General features: G+C 39.3%; 1 protein-coding gene across 1 annotated transcript in view; it reads right to left on the reverse strand.

Annotated features, from left to right (window-relative positions):
* RANBP17 (RAN binding protein 17) overlaps positions 1–14331 on the reverse strand; it is a 1312934-nt gene that overhangs the window by 461016 nt on the left and 837587 nt on the right. Inside the window, exon 20 of the mRNA XM_053718559.1 lies at positions 5102–5190. Coding sequence (XP_053574534.1) covers positions 5102–5190 — 89 coding nt within the window. The remainder of the gene's footprint in view (positions 1–5101; positions 5191–14331) is intronic.

Here is a 14331-nt window from a genome sequence, read left to right on the forward strand (position 1 = left end):
CACTACACTATCAATAAATAAATTAAATAAATTAACTACAATTACATACAATTAAATAAACTAAACTAAATTACAAAAACAAACAAACACTAAATTACAAAAAATAAAAAAAGATTACAAGAATTTTAAACTAATTACACCTACTCTAAGCCCCCTAAAAAAAATAACAAAGCCCCCCAAAATAAAAAATGCCCTACCCTATTCTAAAATAAAAAGTTAACAGTCCTATTACCTTACCAGCCCTTAAAAGGGCTTTTTGCGGGGCATGCCCTAAAGAAATCAGCTCTTTTGCCTGTAAAAAAAACATACAATACCCCCCCAACATTACAACCAACCACCCACATACCCCTAATATAACCCAAACCCCCCTTAAAAAACCTAACACTAAGCCCCTGAAGATCTCCCTACCTTGTATTCACCCAGCCGGGTATCACCGATCCGTCCAGAAGAGGGTCCGAAGTCTTCATCCTATCCGGCCAGAAGAGGTCCTCCAGAGGGTCCGAAGTCTTCATCCTATCCGGCCAGAAGAGGTCCTCCAGAGGGTCGGAAGTTTTCATCCAGGCGGCATCTTCTAACTTCTTCCATCCGGAGCAGAGCGGGTCCATCTTGAAGCAGCCGACGCGGAGCCATCCTTCCTCACTGACGGACTAACAACGAATGAAGGTTCCTTTAAATGACGTCATCCAAGATGTCGTCCCTCAAATTCCGATTGGCTGATAGGATTCTATCAGCCAATCGGAATTAAGGTAGGAAAAATCTGATTGGCTGATTGAATCAGCCAATCAGATTCAAGTTCAATCCGATTGGCTGATTGGATCAGCCAATCAGAATGAGCTCGCATTCTATTGGCTGTTCTGATGGCCGGATAGGATGAAGACTTCGGACCCTCTTCTGGACGGATCGGTGATACCCGGCTGGGTGAATACAAGGTAGGGAGATCTTCAGGGGCTTAGTGTTAGGTTTTTTAAGGGGGGTTTGGGTTAGATTAGGGGTATGTGGGTGGTGGGTTGTAATGTTGGGGGGGGTATTGTATGGTTTTTTTTTTACAGGCAAAAGAGCTGATTTCTTTGGGACATGCCCCGCAAAAAGCCCTTTTAAGGGCTGGTAAGGTAATAGAGCTGTTAACTTTTTATTTTAGAATAGGGTAGGGCATTTTTTTATTTTGGGGGGCATTGTTATTTTTTTAGGGGGCTTAGAGTAGGTGTAATTAGTTTAAGATTCTTGTAATCTTTTTTATTTTATGTAATTTAGTGTTTGTTTTTTTTTGTAATTTAGTTTAGTTTATTTAATTGTATGTAATTGTATGTAATTGTAGGTTGTTTAGTTAATTAATTTATTGATAGTGTAGTGTTAGGTTTATTTGTAACTTAGGTTAGGATTTATTTTACAGGTAATTTTGTAATTATTTTAACTAGGTAGCTATTAAATAGTAAATAACTATTTAATAGCTATTGTACCTAGTTAAAATAAATACAAAGTTGCCTGTAAAATAAATATAAATGCTAAAATAGCTACAATATAATTATTTGTTATATTGTAGCTATATTAGGGTTTATTTTACAGGTATTTAGCTTTAAATAGGATTCATTTATTTAATAAGAAATAATTTATTTTGTTAGATAAAAATTATATTTAACTTAGGGGGGTGTTAGGGTTAGACTTAGCTTTAGGGGTTAATACATTTATTAGAGTAGTGGCGAGGTCCGGTCGGCAGATTAGGGGTTAATAAGTGTAGGTAGGTAGCGGCGACATTGGGGGGCAGATTAGGGGTTAATAATTATAATGTAGGTGTCGGCGACGTTGGGGGCAGCAGATTAGGGGTTCATAGGGATAACGTAGGTGGCGGCGGTGCCTGGAGCGGCAGATTAGGGGTTAATTGTATAATGCAGGTGTCAGCGATAGCGGGGGCGGCAGATTAGGGGTTAATAAGTGTAAGGTTAGGGGTGTTTAGACTCGGGGTTCATGTTAGAGTGTTAGGTGCAGACTTAGGAAGTGTTTCCCCATAGGAAACAATGGGGCTGCGTTAGGAGCTGAACGCTGCTTTTTTGCAGGTGTTAGGTTTTTTTGCAGCTCAAAATGCCCCATTGTTTCCTATGGGGGCGCTACCGTAAGCAACGCTGGTATTGAGAGTTGAAGTGGCGGTAAATTATGCTCTACGCTCCCTTTTTGGAGCCTAATGCAGCCCTTCAGAGAACTCTAAATACCAGCGTTATTTAAAAGGTGCAGGGGGAAAAAAAATATGCGTAGCTAACACACCCCATTGGCCGCAAAACTCTAAATCTAGCCAATAATTAGACAAGCATGATTTAGACAGAGCATACAATTTTAAACAACTTTCCAATTTACTTCTATTTTTTATTTGCTTCCTTCTTTTGGTATCCTTTGCTGAGAGTTCCGGAGCAGAAAAGAACCTAGGCTCTAGCTGCTGATTGGTGGCTGCATATATATACCGATTGTCATTGGCTCACCCATGGGTTCAGTTAGAAACCAGTAGTGCATTGCTACTCCTTCAACAAATGATACCAAGAAAATAACACAAATGAGATAATAGAAGTAAACTGGAAAGTTGTTTAAAATTGTATGTTCTACCTTAATCGTGAAATAAAATTTAAGTTTAAAGGGATACAAAACCCACATTTTTTTCTTTCATGATTCAGATAGAGCATGTTACATTTAGCCACCAATCAGCAAGCACTTCTCAGGTGCTAAACCAAAAATGGTCCGGCTCCTATGCTTACATTTCTGATTTTTCAAATAAAGATAGCAAGTGAACAAAGAAAAATTGATAATAGGAATAAATTAGAAAGTTGCTTAAAATTGCATGCTCTATCTGAATCATGGGGGGGGGGGGGGGGGGGAGTGGGGATGGATTTTGTGTCCCTCTAAAGGGACATTAAACCCAGCATTTTTCTTTCATGATTCCGATAGAGAATACAATTTCAATTTACTTCCAGATACTCTCCCTCCCGTCCCCTTCGCTCTGCTCATGACCTCCTTCTCTCCTCCTCTCTTGTTACCTCCTCACATTCCCGTTTACAGGACTTCTCCAGACTGGCTCTCATCATATGGAACTCTCTGCCTCCCTCCACAAGACTCTCCCCTAGTTTTGAAAGCTTCAAGTGCTCCATTTCTTTATACCAGTTTCTCTCCTCCATTGCTATCCCCTGAACCCCCTTAGCATGTAAGCCTAAGAGCCCAGCTGTTTGCAGATCACCTTCTTAAGAGCTGACTACAACAGTGTGACTCTTGGCAGGGCTCACTACCCATTTGATCCCTATAAATGTTTCCTTGTATACCGCCTATGTTTATAGCGCTGCAGAATCTGTTGGCGCTCTACAAATAACTGATAATAATAATAATAAATTCTATTATCTAATTTGCATAATTATTTAGATATCCTTTGTTAAAGAAATAGCAATGCACACTGGTGAGACAATCACACGAGGCATCTATGTGCAGCCACCAATCAGCAGCTACTGAGTCTATCCAGATATGATTTCAGCAAAGGATAGCAAGAGAATAAAGCAAATTAGATAATAGAACTAAATTAGAAAGTTGTTTAAAATTACATACTCTTTATAAATAATGAAAGAAAAAAATTTGGGCTTCATGTCCCTTTAAGAGAAGTACAATTATTTTTTGCACAAAATACACTTAAACCTGTGTCCTACCCAACCCATAGTTGTGTAACCATGCATTTTCTTTTTTTTTTTTTATCAATTTGAAGCCCTTAAACACGTAGGCCTCTATTTATGAAAGGTCTTGCAGACCTGATCCGACAGTGCGGATCAGGTCTGCAAGTCGTCGCTGAATGCGGAGAGCAATACGCTCTCCGTATTCAGCATTGCACCAGCAGCTCTTGTGGGCCGCCAGCAGGGAGGTGTCAATCAACCCGATCGTATTTGATCGGGTTGAATTGCGGAGATTCCTGTCCGCCTGCTCAGAGCAGGTGGACTGGGTTATGGAGCAGCGGTCTTTAGATCGCTGCTTCATAACTGCTGTTTCTGGCGAGTCTGAAGACTCGCCAGAAACACGGGCCATCAAGCTCCATTCGGAACTTTATAGATAGGCACCATAGTAATGATTTCTTGTAAATGTTTTCTAAAATTCTGATACTAAAAACACATGGTCTTCACATATGTATGATATATTTATACAAGTCTGCTAACTTAGTTTGTGCAAAGCGTTACAAATAATACTCGCTAAAAAAATTGATTTTGAAAGTGATATGATACTGTAATTTCATATGAGAAAGCAGAGTAAATGTTTAGTTTGCCACCACCGGAGCTGTCCCTGATAAATGAAGCAAGTTGTGACTATCACTTAAAAAACTAATTATGAAAAAAAACTATCCTGGTTTGTTTCCAGCAATAAAAAATAAAAATAAAATACATTACTTCCAAAAAACAACAATATATATATTTTTTTTCTGTTGTTAAAATAGTTTTCACAATATGAAAGCATGGATTAATAAGTGAAATTAGTTATAGATTAAATGTAACTATTTTTATCTTAGGTGGCTACAAATACACATTTTTTTATATATATATATAGTACATTTTTTAATTTTAAATGTTAACTGAAAAATAATGTGCACATTATCTACACAAACATGATATGTTTAATAATAAACAGCATTTTTCCATTTCTGATGTAGTAGTAAATATTTTCCATAAGGTTTTTACAAATTAACTACTAAATACTACATCCTCTATAAGATGTGAATATACAGAAGTAATATTATCTGCAAGGCCTTGAGTAATGGTAAAAATATAAAACATTCTGTTCTCTATAAAATGTAAGTACAGCAGCAATATTATTGTAAAGATTTTTTTTAAGGTAACATCATTGCACCGACCTGTTTTGTGGGTCAAGTCTACATACAATCACTATGATTAAACAGAAAGTGACCTCCCAGCAGGTAACCCCAAATGGTGTCTTTAAGGTTAACTGCACTGCTGGCATCACGCAGTAAGGATTATACATGAGCTCATTTAGTTTTGTTTCCCCTTCCCCACTGTGCTGGGCTATTAAACCCAAGCTAGTGGTTTGATTTCCTCTGGTTTGTGGGGCAGGTATTGTCACCGTGAAATAAGGATACATCCAGTCAAACAGCATGGTGTAGCTGGTCTTTGTGTTAAGTGCAAAAGCAATCCCTCGAAGATCTCTTGCCAGCCCGATCAACATACGCTGTCAGTGGGAAAGAGACACAATAATTGATTTTTATGTTACTACCAACCAGATGGGCTTATCGTCAGCCAATAATGACCAGAAACTATAACCAATTTTAATTCATTACTATAAATCTGTTCAAAGACATTCTATTGTAATGTATATAAAATTAATTAGCAGTTGCACAATAAAATCAGTAATTAGCACATTCTTAAGTGTCTGAAATTAGATACTTGACTCGTGGAATAAATGAAGGAAAATGCTTACAATATTGTGCTGAACAAAGCAATCTGCGTGTGTGTTTTGAAAGTGCATTTATACAGCCATACTAATGTTAAGGCTATTTTTGGTCAGTCTCACATAGATATTATCCTCATATTTCTACTATATAATAACAACAGAGGAAAAAGGGTGAAGGGTCATTGTGCTTTGTCTTTAGAATTAAGATGGCTGTCTTCATTCTTACAGCACACTCTTAATTCTGGAGACACGTCTTAATAACCTCTAAATAGTTCCAACAAAAGAGCCATGTCAGAGGAATGAGCAGGCCCCAAGGTGTTTCAACTGGAGTGTTTTCATCTGGCTTTATTGCTCTATCCCTCTCCAGAATTAAGGCAATAACCTGTGATAAATTATTCAGGAATTGCTACAGGGATCAAAGCAAAATCATTCCGTTAAAGTGCTGTTTGCAACATTTGGCACTTAGTGCAAAAACTTTTAATGTGTGTATGCTGAAAATCATGGATTTTAAATAATTCAACATGATGGAGTTTTTACGAACTGACTAAAGATAGCAAGTGGTGACTAAACCGTTACAAAACCATTAAGTACTCTGAAACCTCCCTCTAATGAATAATGTTTAAGTCATAAATAATGTGATGGGCCGTCCAACATATTGTTAGATAATCCTAGGCCAAACAAGTGATTTTTTATAAGTCACAGCTTCAACAGCAGGTTTTGATATTTGCTACTTTCCTTATGGCAAGCTGAGCATCATGACGTTATTTATCAATAATTCTAGTATGCTTCATATATAATGCATTTAAAGTGAAAACAATGTAGTGTGCACATTTTAGCAAATAAATCCGCTTGTTCTAAAAGGGATTTAATCTGAAAATATATAACCCGTCACATTCACTCAGCGTATAACATATAAACTTTTAGAGTTTCCTTGTAACTGCTATAATTTGAATGAGTTTGGCAGTCTCCAGTTATCTTGATTCTGATATTCTGACAGGCTCACATCCCTGTAGATTGGAATACTAAACACATTATTTAAGTACAGCACAAAGCTGCTTTTGTGTCTAGTACTTATGAAATACATGAAAACGTGGTCTCTATATTATTTATCCATCAGCAGAAAACAACGTAAGGTCTTTAACTTAAAACTTATGCTAAAAATAATTTGGTTGAAAAGTTTCTGATGATACGACAAATGATTTTGTTATTTAGTGCTAGCTTAAAGCACCGTGTTAGCTTTATACAAATTAGACAGATGGTGCTTACAGTAGAATTTACTAAAGGTCTGTCACAACAAATGCAGCCAAGCTGCATATTTAATCACTGCAGAACCTTCTCTACCTGCAGCTGCCAACTGCTAATCCAATTTCCCTGATAAATGTGGCAAGAGACACGATCAGCAATAAAGAGCATCTAACTCTATTTTCCTGCAGGGCGTCTTTTGATGAACATTTAGAATGGAAGAACGGAGTGCACTGTGTGGCCCAGGCTTGTGGCAGCTGTGTGCATTTTCAAGGCACAGTTCTCGGGTTACTCACTTAATTCTGCCACTATCATTATGTTGCTATTGATCTCGGTTGTTGCCTACACAGCATTACTCTAGATGAAGCTGAATCAGGCAGTTATCATGCATCAAACTTGCTCAAAAGCCTGGAGATTTTCCTTTAATTACTTGTGATTTTATTTGTAAATACCATTAAAGTGTAATCAAGCAGTCACTTTTCAGCATCATTAAGAACTTACTGGTTTGGAATACAACTCTGAGCTTCATAAATAAAAGAACAACCAGTTCTCCTTTTCACAGAATAAACTGCCTCACAATGGGATTTAGACTCCACATATTTTAGTTGAAAGATAAATATTCACCACTTTTGTTGTTTTGGAATTCTATACAATAATCTATTTTTTTTGCCAGTTTCGAATATAAAGTTTTTTACATTTTACACTTCAATTATGTTACTGATAATAATAATAATAATAATAATAATGACAAAACAATAAACACATCATTTTTCAAGTCTATTTTTCCAGCGTGCACAACTGATTGAGATATCAGATTATTTTCTTTAACACAACAAATGTCTTATATCCAGAATTTGAAAAACACTTAAAATTCCAATTACACAGCACACAATATTATTTTTCATTAGTTGTCATAAAACATTCTTTTTTTTTGTAAATATTAGCATGGAAATTCAATTAGAATCAATCAGGAGTTTTTTATAGGCACAATCATAATATAACAAACCATAATATAATAAGATAAAACAAAAATGTTATTTTAAACAAATATGGCATTATACTGTGCTTGTCAGTAAAATGGTACTGCTACTTGAAAACAAAACACAAATTAAAATAAAAAAGTGGTTTCTATATTATTTAGGTACCAGAACAATGTTTAACAATAAATAAACCCTGACATAATTAACCCTATCTGTGACTGGTCCCCACTGCTTTCTAAAGGCAAATGGTGCTCAGTTTTTTTCATAACGTATATGAAAGATGGATATCTTAAAAATATTTTTGAACGAAAAAAGCTTAAAGAGTGAAACTAAAAGGATGTGTATGCATCTATGCAACTGATACCTAGTTCTATTTCTCAATGACTGATGGGGAAAATATCACGGACAAAGTTTGTTTATTCAGTCCAGGGACATCTATTAAACACAAATAAACAGCACAGTAATACATTTCATATAAAAAGTAAGCGGATTATGAGAAACACTATGGGCTACATTCTAAGTGGAGAGCTTTTGTTAGCGTGAGGAGGGTAAACGTGATTGCGAGTTTGCAACGTTTTTTACACTCAAATTCATATTACAAGTGGCACACTGTTTAAAACAACACAAATCTGTTTAAAGGATTCCAAAATTTTCATTATTTGTCCACAACCTGAACATCAATTTCGAATCAATAGCGTGTATATTGCATCACTTACCTAATTTTAAAGTCCAATGATCTATAGAAACACTATAAAAATAAATTATATTTTTCGTAGATGACGTCATTATAGCCAAACCTCTAATATGGGCCGTGCACGACCGAACTCAATTTCCAATCGTATTCCTATTTCTTGCATATCATTATGTGATGATGTCATCACCAGACGCATGCGCAGTGCGATCCGTTGTCTCACGCATGCGCATATCCCTGATACAACACTTGCTGTGAGTGACGTATCTCACGCATGCGCATATCGTGTGCCGTGTTTCAAGCATGCGCATATTATATCCCTGATACCACACTTGCTGTGAGTGAAGTCGAGTATGACGTGCCGGGATATCGCGCATGCGCATAGCGTCCAAAAATCACCATTTTTAATAACCTGCGTTATCGTTCAGGATTTGAGGATAGAAAATAATAGCCATCGGTGGGTTTGGAAATACATTAATTTTCGTTATCGGATTACTAATAAACAGTAATATTTTGCCAAACAATGCTATTTAGATAATTATTTAAAATATATCAATATTTCAATTGAAGCTAAGTTTTTTTCTGTGTTTAGTGTCCCTTTAAATTAATTTGCCGTAATTTTCTATACAATGTCCATATTTACAAGTTGAAAGTAAATGCAATCGCTTGAACGCAATCACATTTAACGTTAAAACTTTTTATGTGACCTTAAAGTTTGGGTAAAAAGCTGGAGGACAAAGTCGCATAAAACGAAACTATTTTGCCCTAAAATGCCACACCCCCCCTTCACAAAGTACCCCTCTACACTATTAACCCCTAAACCTCCACCACCCCATCACAAAGTACCCCACTACTTTCATTACTCCTTAACCGCCATAACCCCCATTGCAAAATACCCTTCTATTAACACCTAAACTGCCACAAACCCAATGGCAAAGTACCCACTAACCTCGAAAAACCCCTAACCAGCTGACCATCCTAATGCCCCTAACCTAACACCCCTAAGTTACAAGAAAACAACAAAAAAACATTACCTTAAAAAAAACATAATTTATGCTTACCTGATAAATTTATTTCTCTTGTGGTGTATCCAGTCCACGGGTTCATCCATTACTTGTGGGATATTCTCCTTCCCAACAGGAAGCTGCAAGAGGACACCCATAGCAGAGCTGTCTATATAGCTCCTCCCCTAACTGCCACCCCCAGTCATTCGACCGAAGACAAGCAAGAAAAAAAGGAGAAACTATAGGGTGCAGTGGTGACTGTATTTTAAAAATAAAAAACACCTGCCTTAAAGTGACAGGGCGGGCCGTGGACTGGATACACCACAAGAGAAATAAATTTATCAGGTAAGCATAAATTTTGTTTTCTCTTGTAAAGGTCTATCCAGTCCACGGGTTCATCCATTACTTGTGGGATACCAATACCAAAGCTTTAGGACACGGATGAAGGGAGGGACAAGGCAGGAAACTTAAACGAAAGACATCACTGCCTGTAAGACCTTTCTCCCAAAAATAGCCTCCGAAGAAGCAAAAGTATCAAATTTATAGAATTTAGAAAAGGTATGAAGCGAAGACCAAGTTGCCACCTTACAAATCTGTTCAACAGAGGCCTCATGTTTAAAAGCCCATGTGGAAGCTACTGCTCTAGTAGAATGAGCTGTAATTCTTTCAGGAGGCTGCTAGCCAGCAGTCTCATAAGCTAAGCGAATTATGCTTCTTAGCCAAAAGGAAAGAGAAGTTGCCAAAGCCTTTTGGCCTCTCCTCTGTCCAGAGTAGACAACAAACAAAGCAGATGTTTGACGAAAATCTTTCGTAGCTTGTAAATAAAACTTTAAAGCACGAACCACATCAAGATTGTGTAATAGACGTTCCTTCTTTGAAAAAGGATTAAGACATAGGGAAGGAACAACAATCTCCTGATTGAAATTCTTATTAGATACCACCTTAGGCAGAAACCCAGGTTTGGTACGTAACACTACCTTATCTGCATGGAAAATCAGATAAGGGGAATCACACTGTAAAGCAGATAACTCTGAAACTCTTCGAGCCGAGGAGATAGCTACTAAAAATAGAACTTTCCAAGATAAAAGCTTAATATCTATGGAATGCAAAGGTTCAAACGGAACCCCTTGAAGAACTTTAAGAACTAAATTTAAACTCCATGGCGGAGCAACAGGTTTAAACACAGGCTTGATTCTAACTAAAGCCTGACAAAACGCCTGAACGTCTGGAACCTCAGCCAGACATTTGTGCAAAAGAATAGACAGAGCAGAAATCTGTCCCTTTAAGGAACTAGCTGACAATCCCTTCTCCAATCCTTCTTGGAGAAAAGATAATATCCTAGGAATCCTGACCTTACTCCATGAGTAACCCTTGGATTCACACCAATGAAGATATTTACACCATATCTTATGATAGATTTTACTGGTGACAGGCTTTCAAGCCTGAATTAAGGTATCAATGACTGATTCGGAAAAACCACGCTTTGATAGAATCAAGCGTTCAATCTCCAAGCAGTCAGACGTAGAGAAATTAGATTTGGATGTTTAAAGGAACCTTGAAGTAGAAGGTCCTGCCTTAGCGGCAGAGTCCATGGTGGAAAGGATGACATGTCCACCAGATCTGCATACCAAGTCCTGCGTGGCCACGCAGGGGCTATCAAGATCACCAAAGCTCTCTCCTGCTTGATCTTGGCAATCAGAAGAGGGAGCAGAGGAAACAGTGGAAACACATAAGCCAGGCTGAAGGACCAGGGTGCTGCTAGAGCATCTATCAGCGCTGCCCTGGGATCGCTGGACCTGGACCCGCAACAAGGAAACTTGGCGTTCTGACGAGACGCCATGAGATCCAGTTCTGGTTGGATCAACTGGGCAAATACCTCCGGATGGAGCTCCCACTCCCCCGGATGAAAAGTCTGCCGACTTAGAATCCCCTCCCAGTTCTCTACTCCTGGGATATGGATAGCTGAGAGATGGCAAGAGTGAACCTCTGCCCATAGAATTATCTTTGAAACCTCCAACATTGCCAGGGGGCTCCTTGTTCCCCCCTGGTGGTTGATATAGGCTACAGTCGTGATGTTGTCCGACTGAAATCTGATGAACCTGACTGCAGCTAGCTGAGGCCAAGCCTGAAGAGCATTGAATATCGCTCTTAGTTCCAGAATGTTTATCGGAAGGAGGGCCTCCTCCTGAGTCCACGAACCCTGAGCCTTCAGGGAGTTCCAGACTGCACCCCAGCCCAGAAGGCTGGCATCTGTCGTTACTATAGTCCATTCTGGCCTGTGGAAACCCATTCCCTTGGACAGATGGACCCGAGATAGCCACCAGAGAAGAGAATCCCTGGTCTCTTGATCCAGATTTAGTAGAGGAGGCAAATCTGTGTAATCCCCATTCCACTGATTGAGCATGCAAAGTTGCAGTGGTCTGAGATGTAGGCGAGCAAACGGAACTATGTCCATTGACGCTACCATTAATCCGATTACCTCCATACACTGAGCCACTGACGGACAAGAAATGGAATAAAGAGCACGGCAGGAAGTTAGAAGTTTTGACAACCTGACCTCTGTCAGATAAATCATTTCTACTGAATCTATCAGAGTTCCTAGGAAGGAAATTCTTGTGAAAGGTGAGAGAGAACTCATTCCTTCGTTCACCTTCCACCCGTGAGACCTTAGGAATGCCAGAACAATGTCCGTATGGGACCTGGCGATATGAAAAGTTGACGCCTGTATCAGGATGTCGTCTAGGTAAGGGGCTCCTGCTATACCCCGCCAGAAGGGACCCTAGAACCTTCGTAAAGATTCTTGGTGCCGTGGCTAACCCGAAGGGAAGAGCCACAAACTGGTAATGCCTGTCTAGGAAGGCGAACCTGAGAAACTGATGATGATCCCTGTGTATCGGAATATGTAGATAAGCATCCTTTAAATCCACGGTAGTCATATATTGACCCTCCTGGATCATAGGTAGGATGGTTCGAATAGTCTCCATCTTGAAGGATGGGACCCTGAGAAATTTGTTTAGGATCTTGAGATCCAAGATTGGTCTGAAAGTTCCCTCTTTCTTGGGAACTATAAACAGATTTGAATAGAAGCCCTGCCCCTGTTCCTCCTTTGGAACTGGGTGGATCACTCCCATAACTAGTAGGTCTTGAACGCAATGTAAGAAAGCCTCTCTCTATCTGGTTTGCAGATAATTGTGAGAGATGAAATCTCCCCTTTGGAGACGAAGCTTTGAAATCCAGAAGATATCCCTGGGAAACAATCTCCAGAGCCCAGGGATCCTGGACGTCTCTTGCCCAAGCCTGGGCGAAGAGAGAAAGTCTGCCCCCCACTAGATCCGGTCCCGGATCGGGGGCTACTCCTTCATGCTGTCTTAGAGGCAGCAGCATGCTTTTTGGCCTGTTTCCCCTTGTTCCAAGCTTGGTTAGGTCTCCAGACTGGCTTGGACTAGGCAAAATTTCCGTCTTGTTTTGTAGAAGAGGAAGATGAAGCTGGGTCACTCTTGAAGTTTCGAAAGGAACGAAAATTAGTCTGTTTGGTCCTTAACTTGTTGGACCTATCCTGGGGAAGGGCGTGTTATTTTCCTCCAGTAATATCAGAAATGATCTCCTTCAGTCCAGGCTCAAATAGGGTCTGCACTTTGAAGGGGATCTTGAGAAGTTTAGACTTTGAAGGAAGTGACATCAGCTGACCAGGATTTAAGCTATAGCGCCCTATGTGCCTGAATGGCAAAACCTGAATTTTTAGCCGTTAGCTTGATTAAATGAAAAACGGCGTCAGAAATAAATGAATTGGCTAACTTAAGAGCTTTAAGCCTGTCAAGGATATCATCCAAAGGGGTCTCTACCTGTAAAGCCTCCTCCAGAGACTCAAACCAGAAAGCCGCTGCAGCAGTGACTGGGGCAATGCATGCAAGAGGCTGGAGAATAAAACCTTGTTGTATAAAGATTTTCTTAAGGAAACCCTCTAATTTCTTATCCATAGGATCTAGGAAAGCACAACTGTCCTCGACAGGAATAGTTGTACGCTTAGCTAGGGTAGAGACTGCTCCCTCCACCTTAGGGACCGTCTGCCACAAGTCCCGTGTAGCGGCATCTATAGGAAACATTTTCTAAAAAGCAGGAGGGGGAGAGAACGGCACACCTGGTCTATCCCATTCCTTAGTAATAATTTCTGAAAACCTCTTAGGGATTGGAAAAACATCAGTGTAAACAGGCACTGCAAAGTATTTGTCCATTTTACACAATTTCTCTGGGACTACAATGGTGTCACAGTCATCCAGAGTCGCTAAAACCTCCCTGAGCAACACGCAGAGGTGTTCAAGCTTAAATTTAAATGCTGTCATTTCAGAGTCAGACTGAAGTAACGCCTTCCCTGAATCAGAGAAGTCACCCACAGATAGAAGCTCTCCTGCTTCAACTTCTGCACATTGAGAGGGTATATCAGACATAGCTACTAAAGCGTCAGAGAGCTCTGTATTTGTTCTAGCCCCAGAGCTGTCCCGCTTTCCTTGTAACCCTGGCAGTTTGGACAATACCTCTGTGAGGGTATGATTCATAACTGCCGCCATGTCTTGTAAAGTAAACGCATTGGACGCGCTAGATGTACTTGGCGTCCCTTGAGCGGGAGTTATAGGTTCTGACACGTGGGGAGAGCTAGATGGCATAACCTCCCTTTTGTCAGCCTCAGAAACCTCAGGTGATAAATCTTTAAAAGCCATAATATGGTCTTTATAACTTATAGAAATATCAGTACATTTGGTACACACTCTAAGAGGGGGTTCCACAATGGCTTCTAAACATAATGAACAAGGAGTTTCCTCTATGTCAGACATGTTTAACAGACTAGTAATGAGACCAGCAAGCTTGGAAAACACTTTAATAAATGTGAAAAAAAGCAATAATAAAAAAGGTACTGTGCCTTTAAGAGAAGAAAAATACCACATAAACTGCAAAACAGTGAAAAAAAGTAGTAAACTCTACAAAATTTTTACAGTGTGTATAAGGA

Source organism: Bombina bombina, chromosome 6 (genome assembly GCF_027579735.1).
Source record: "Bombina bombina isolate aBomBom1 chromosome 6, aBomBom1.pri, whole genome shotgun sequence".
Lineage (NCBI taxonomy): Eukaryota > Metazoa > Chordata > Amphibia > Anura > Bombinatoridae > Bombina > Bombina bombina.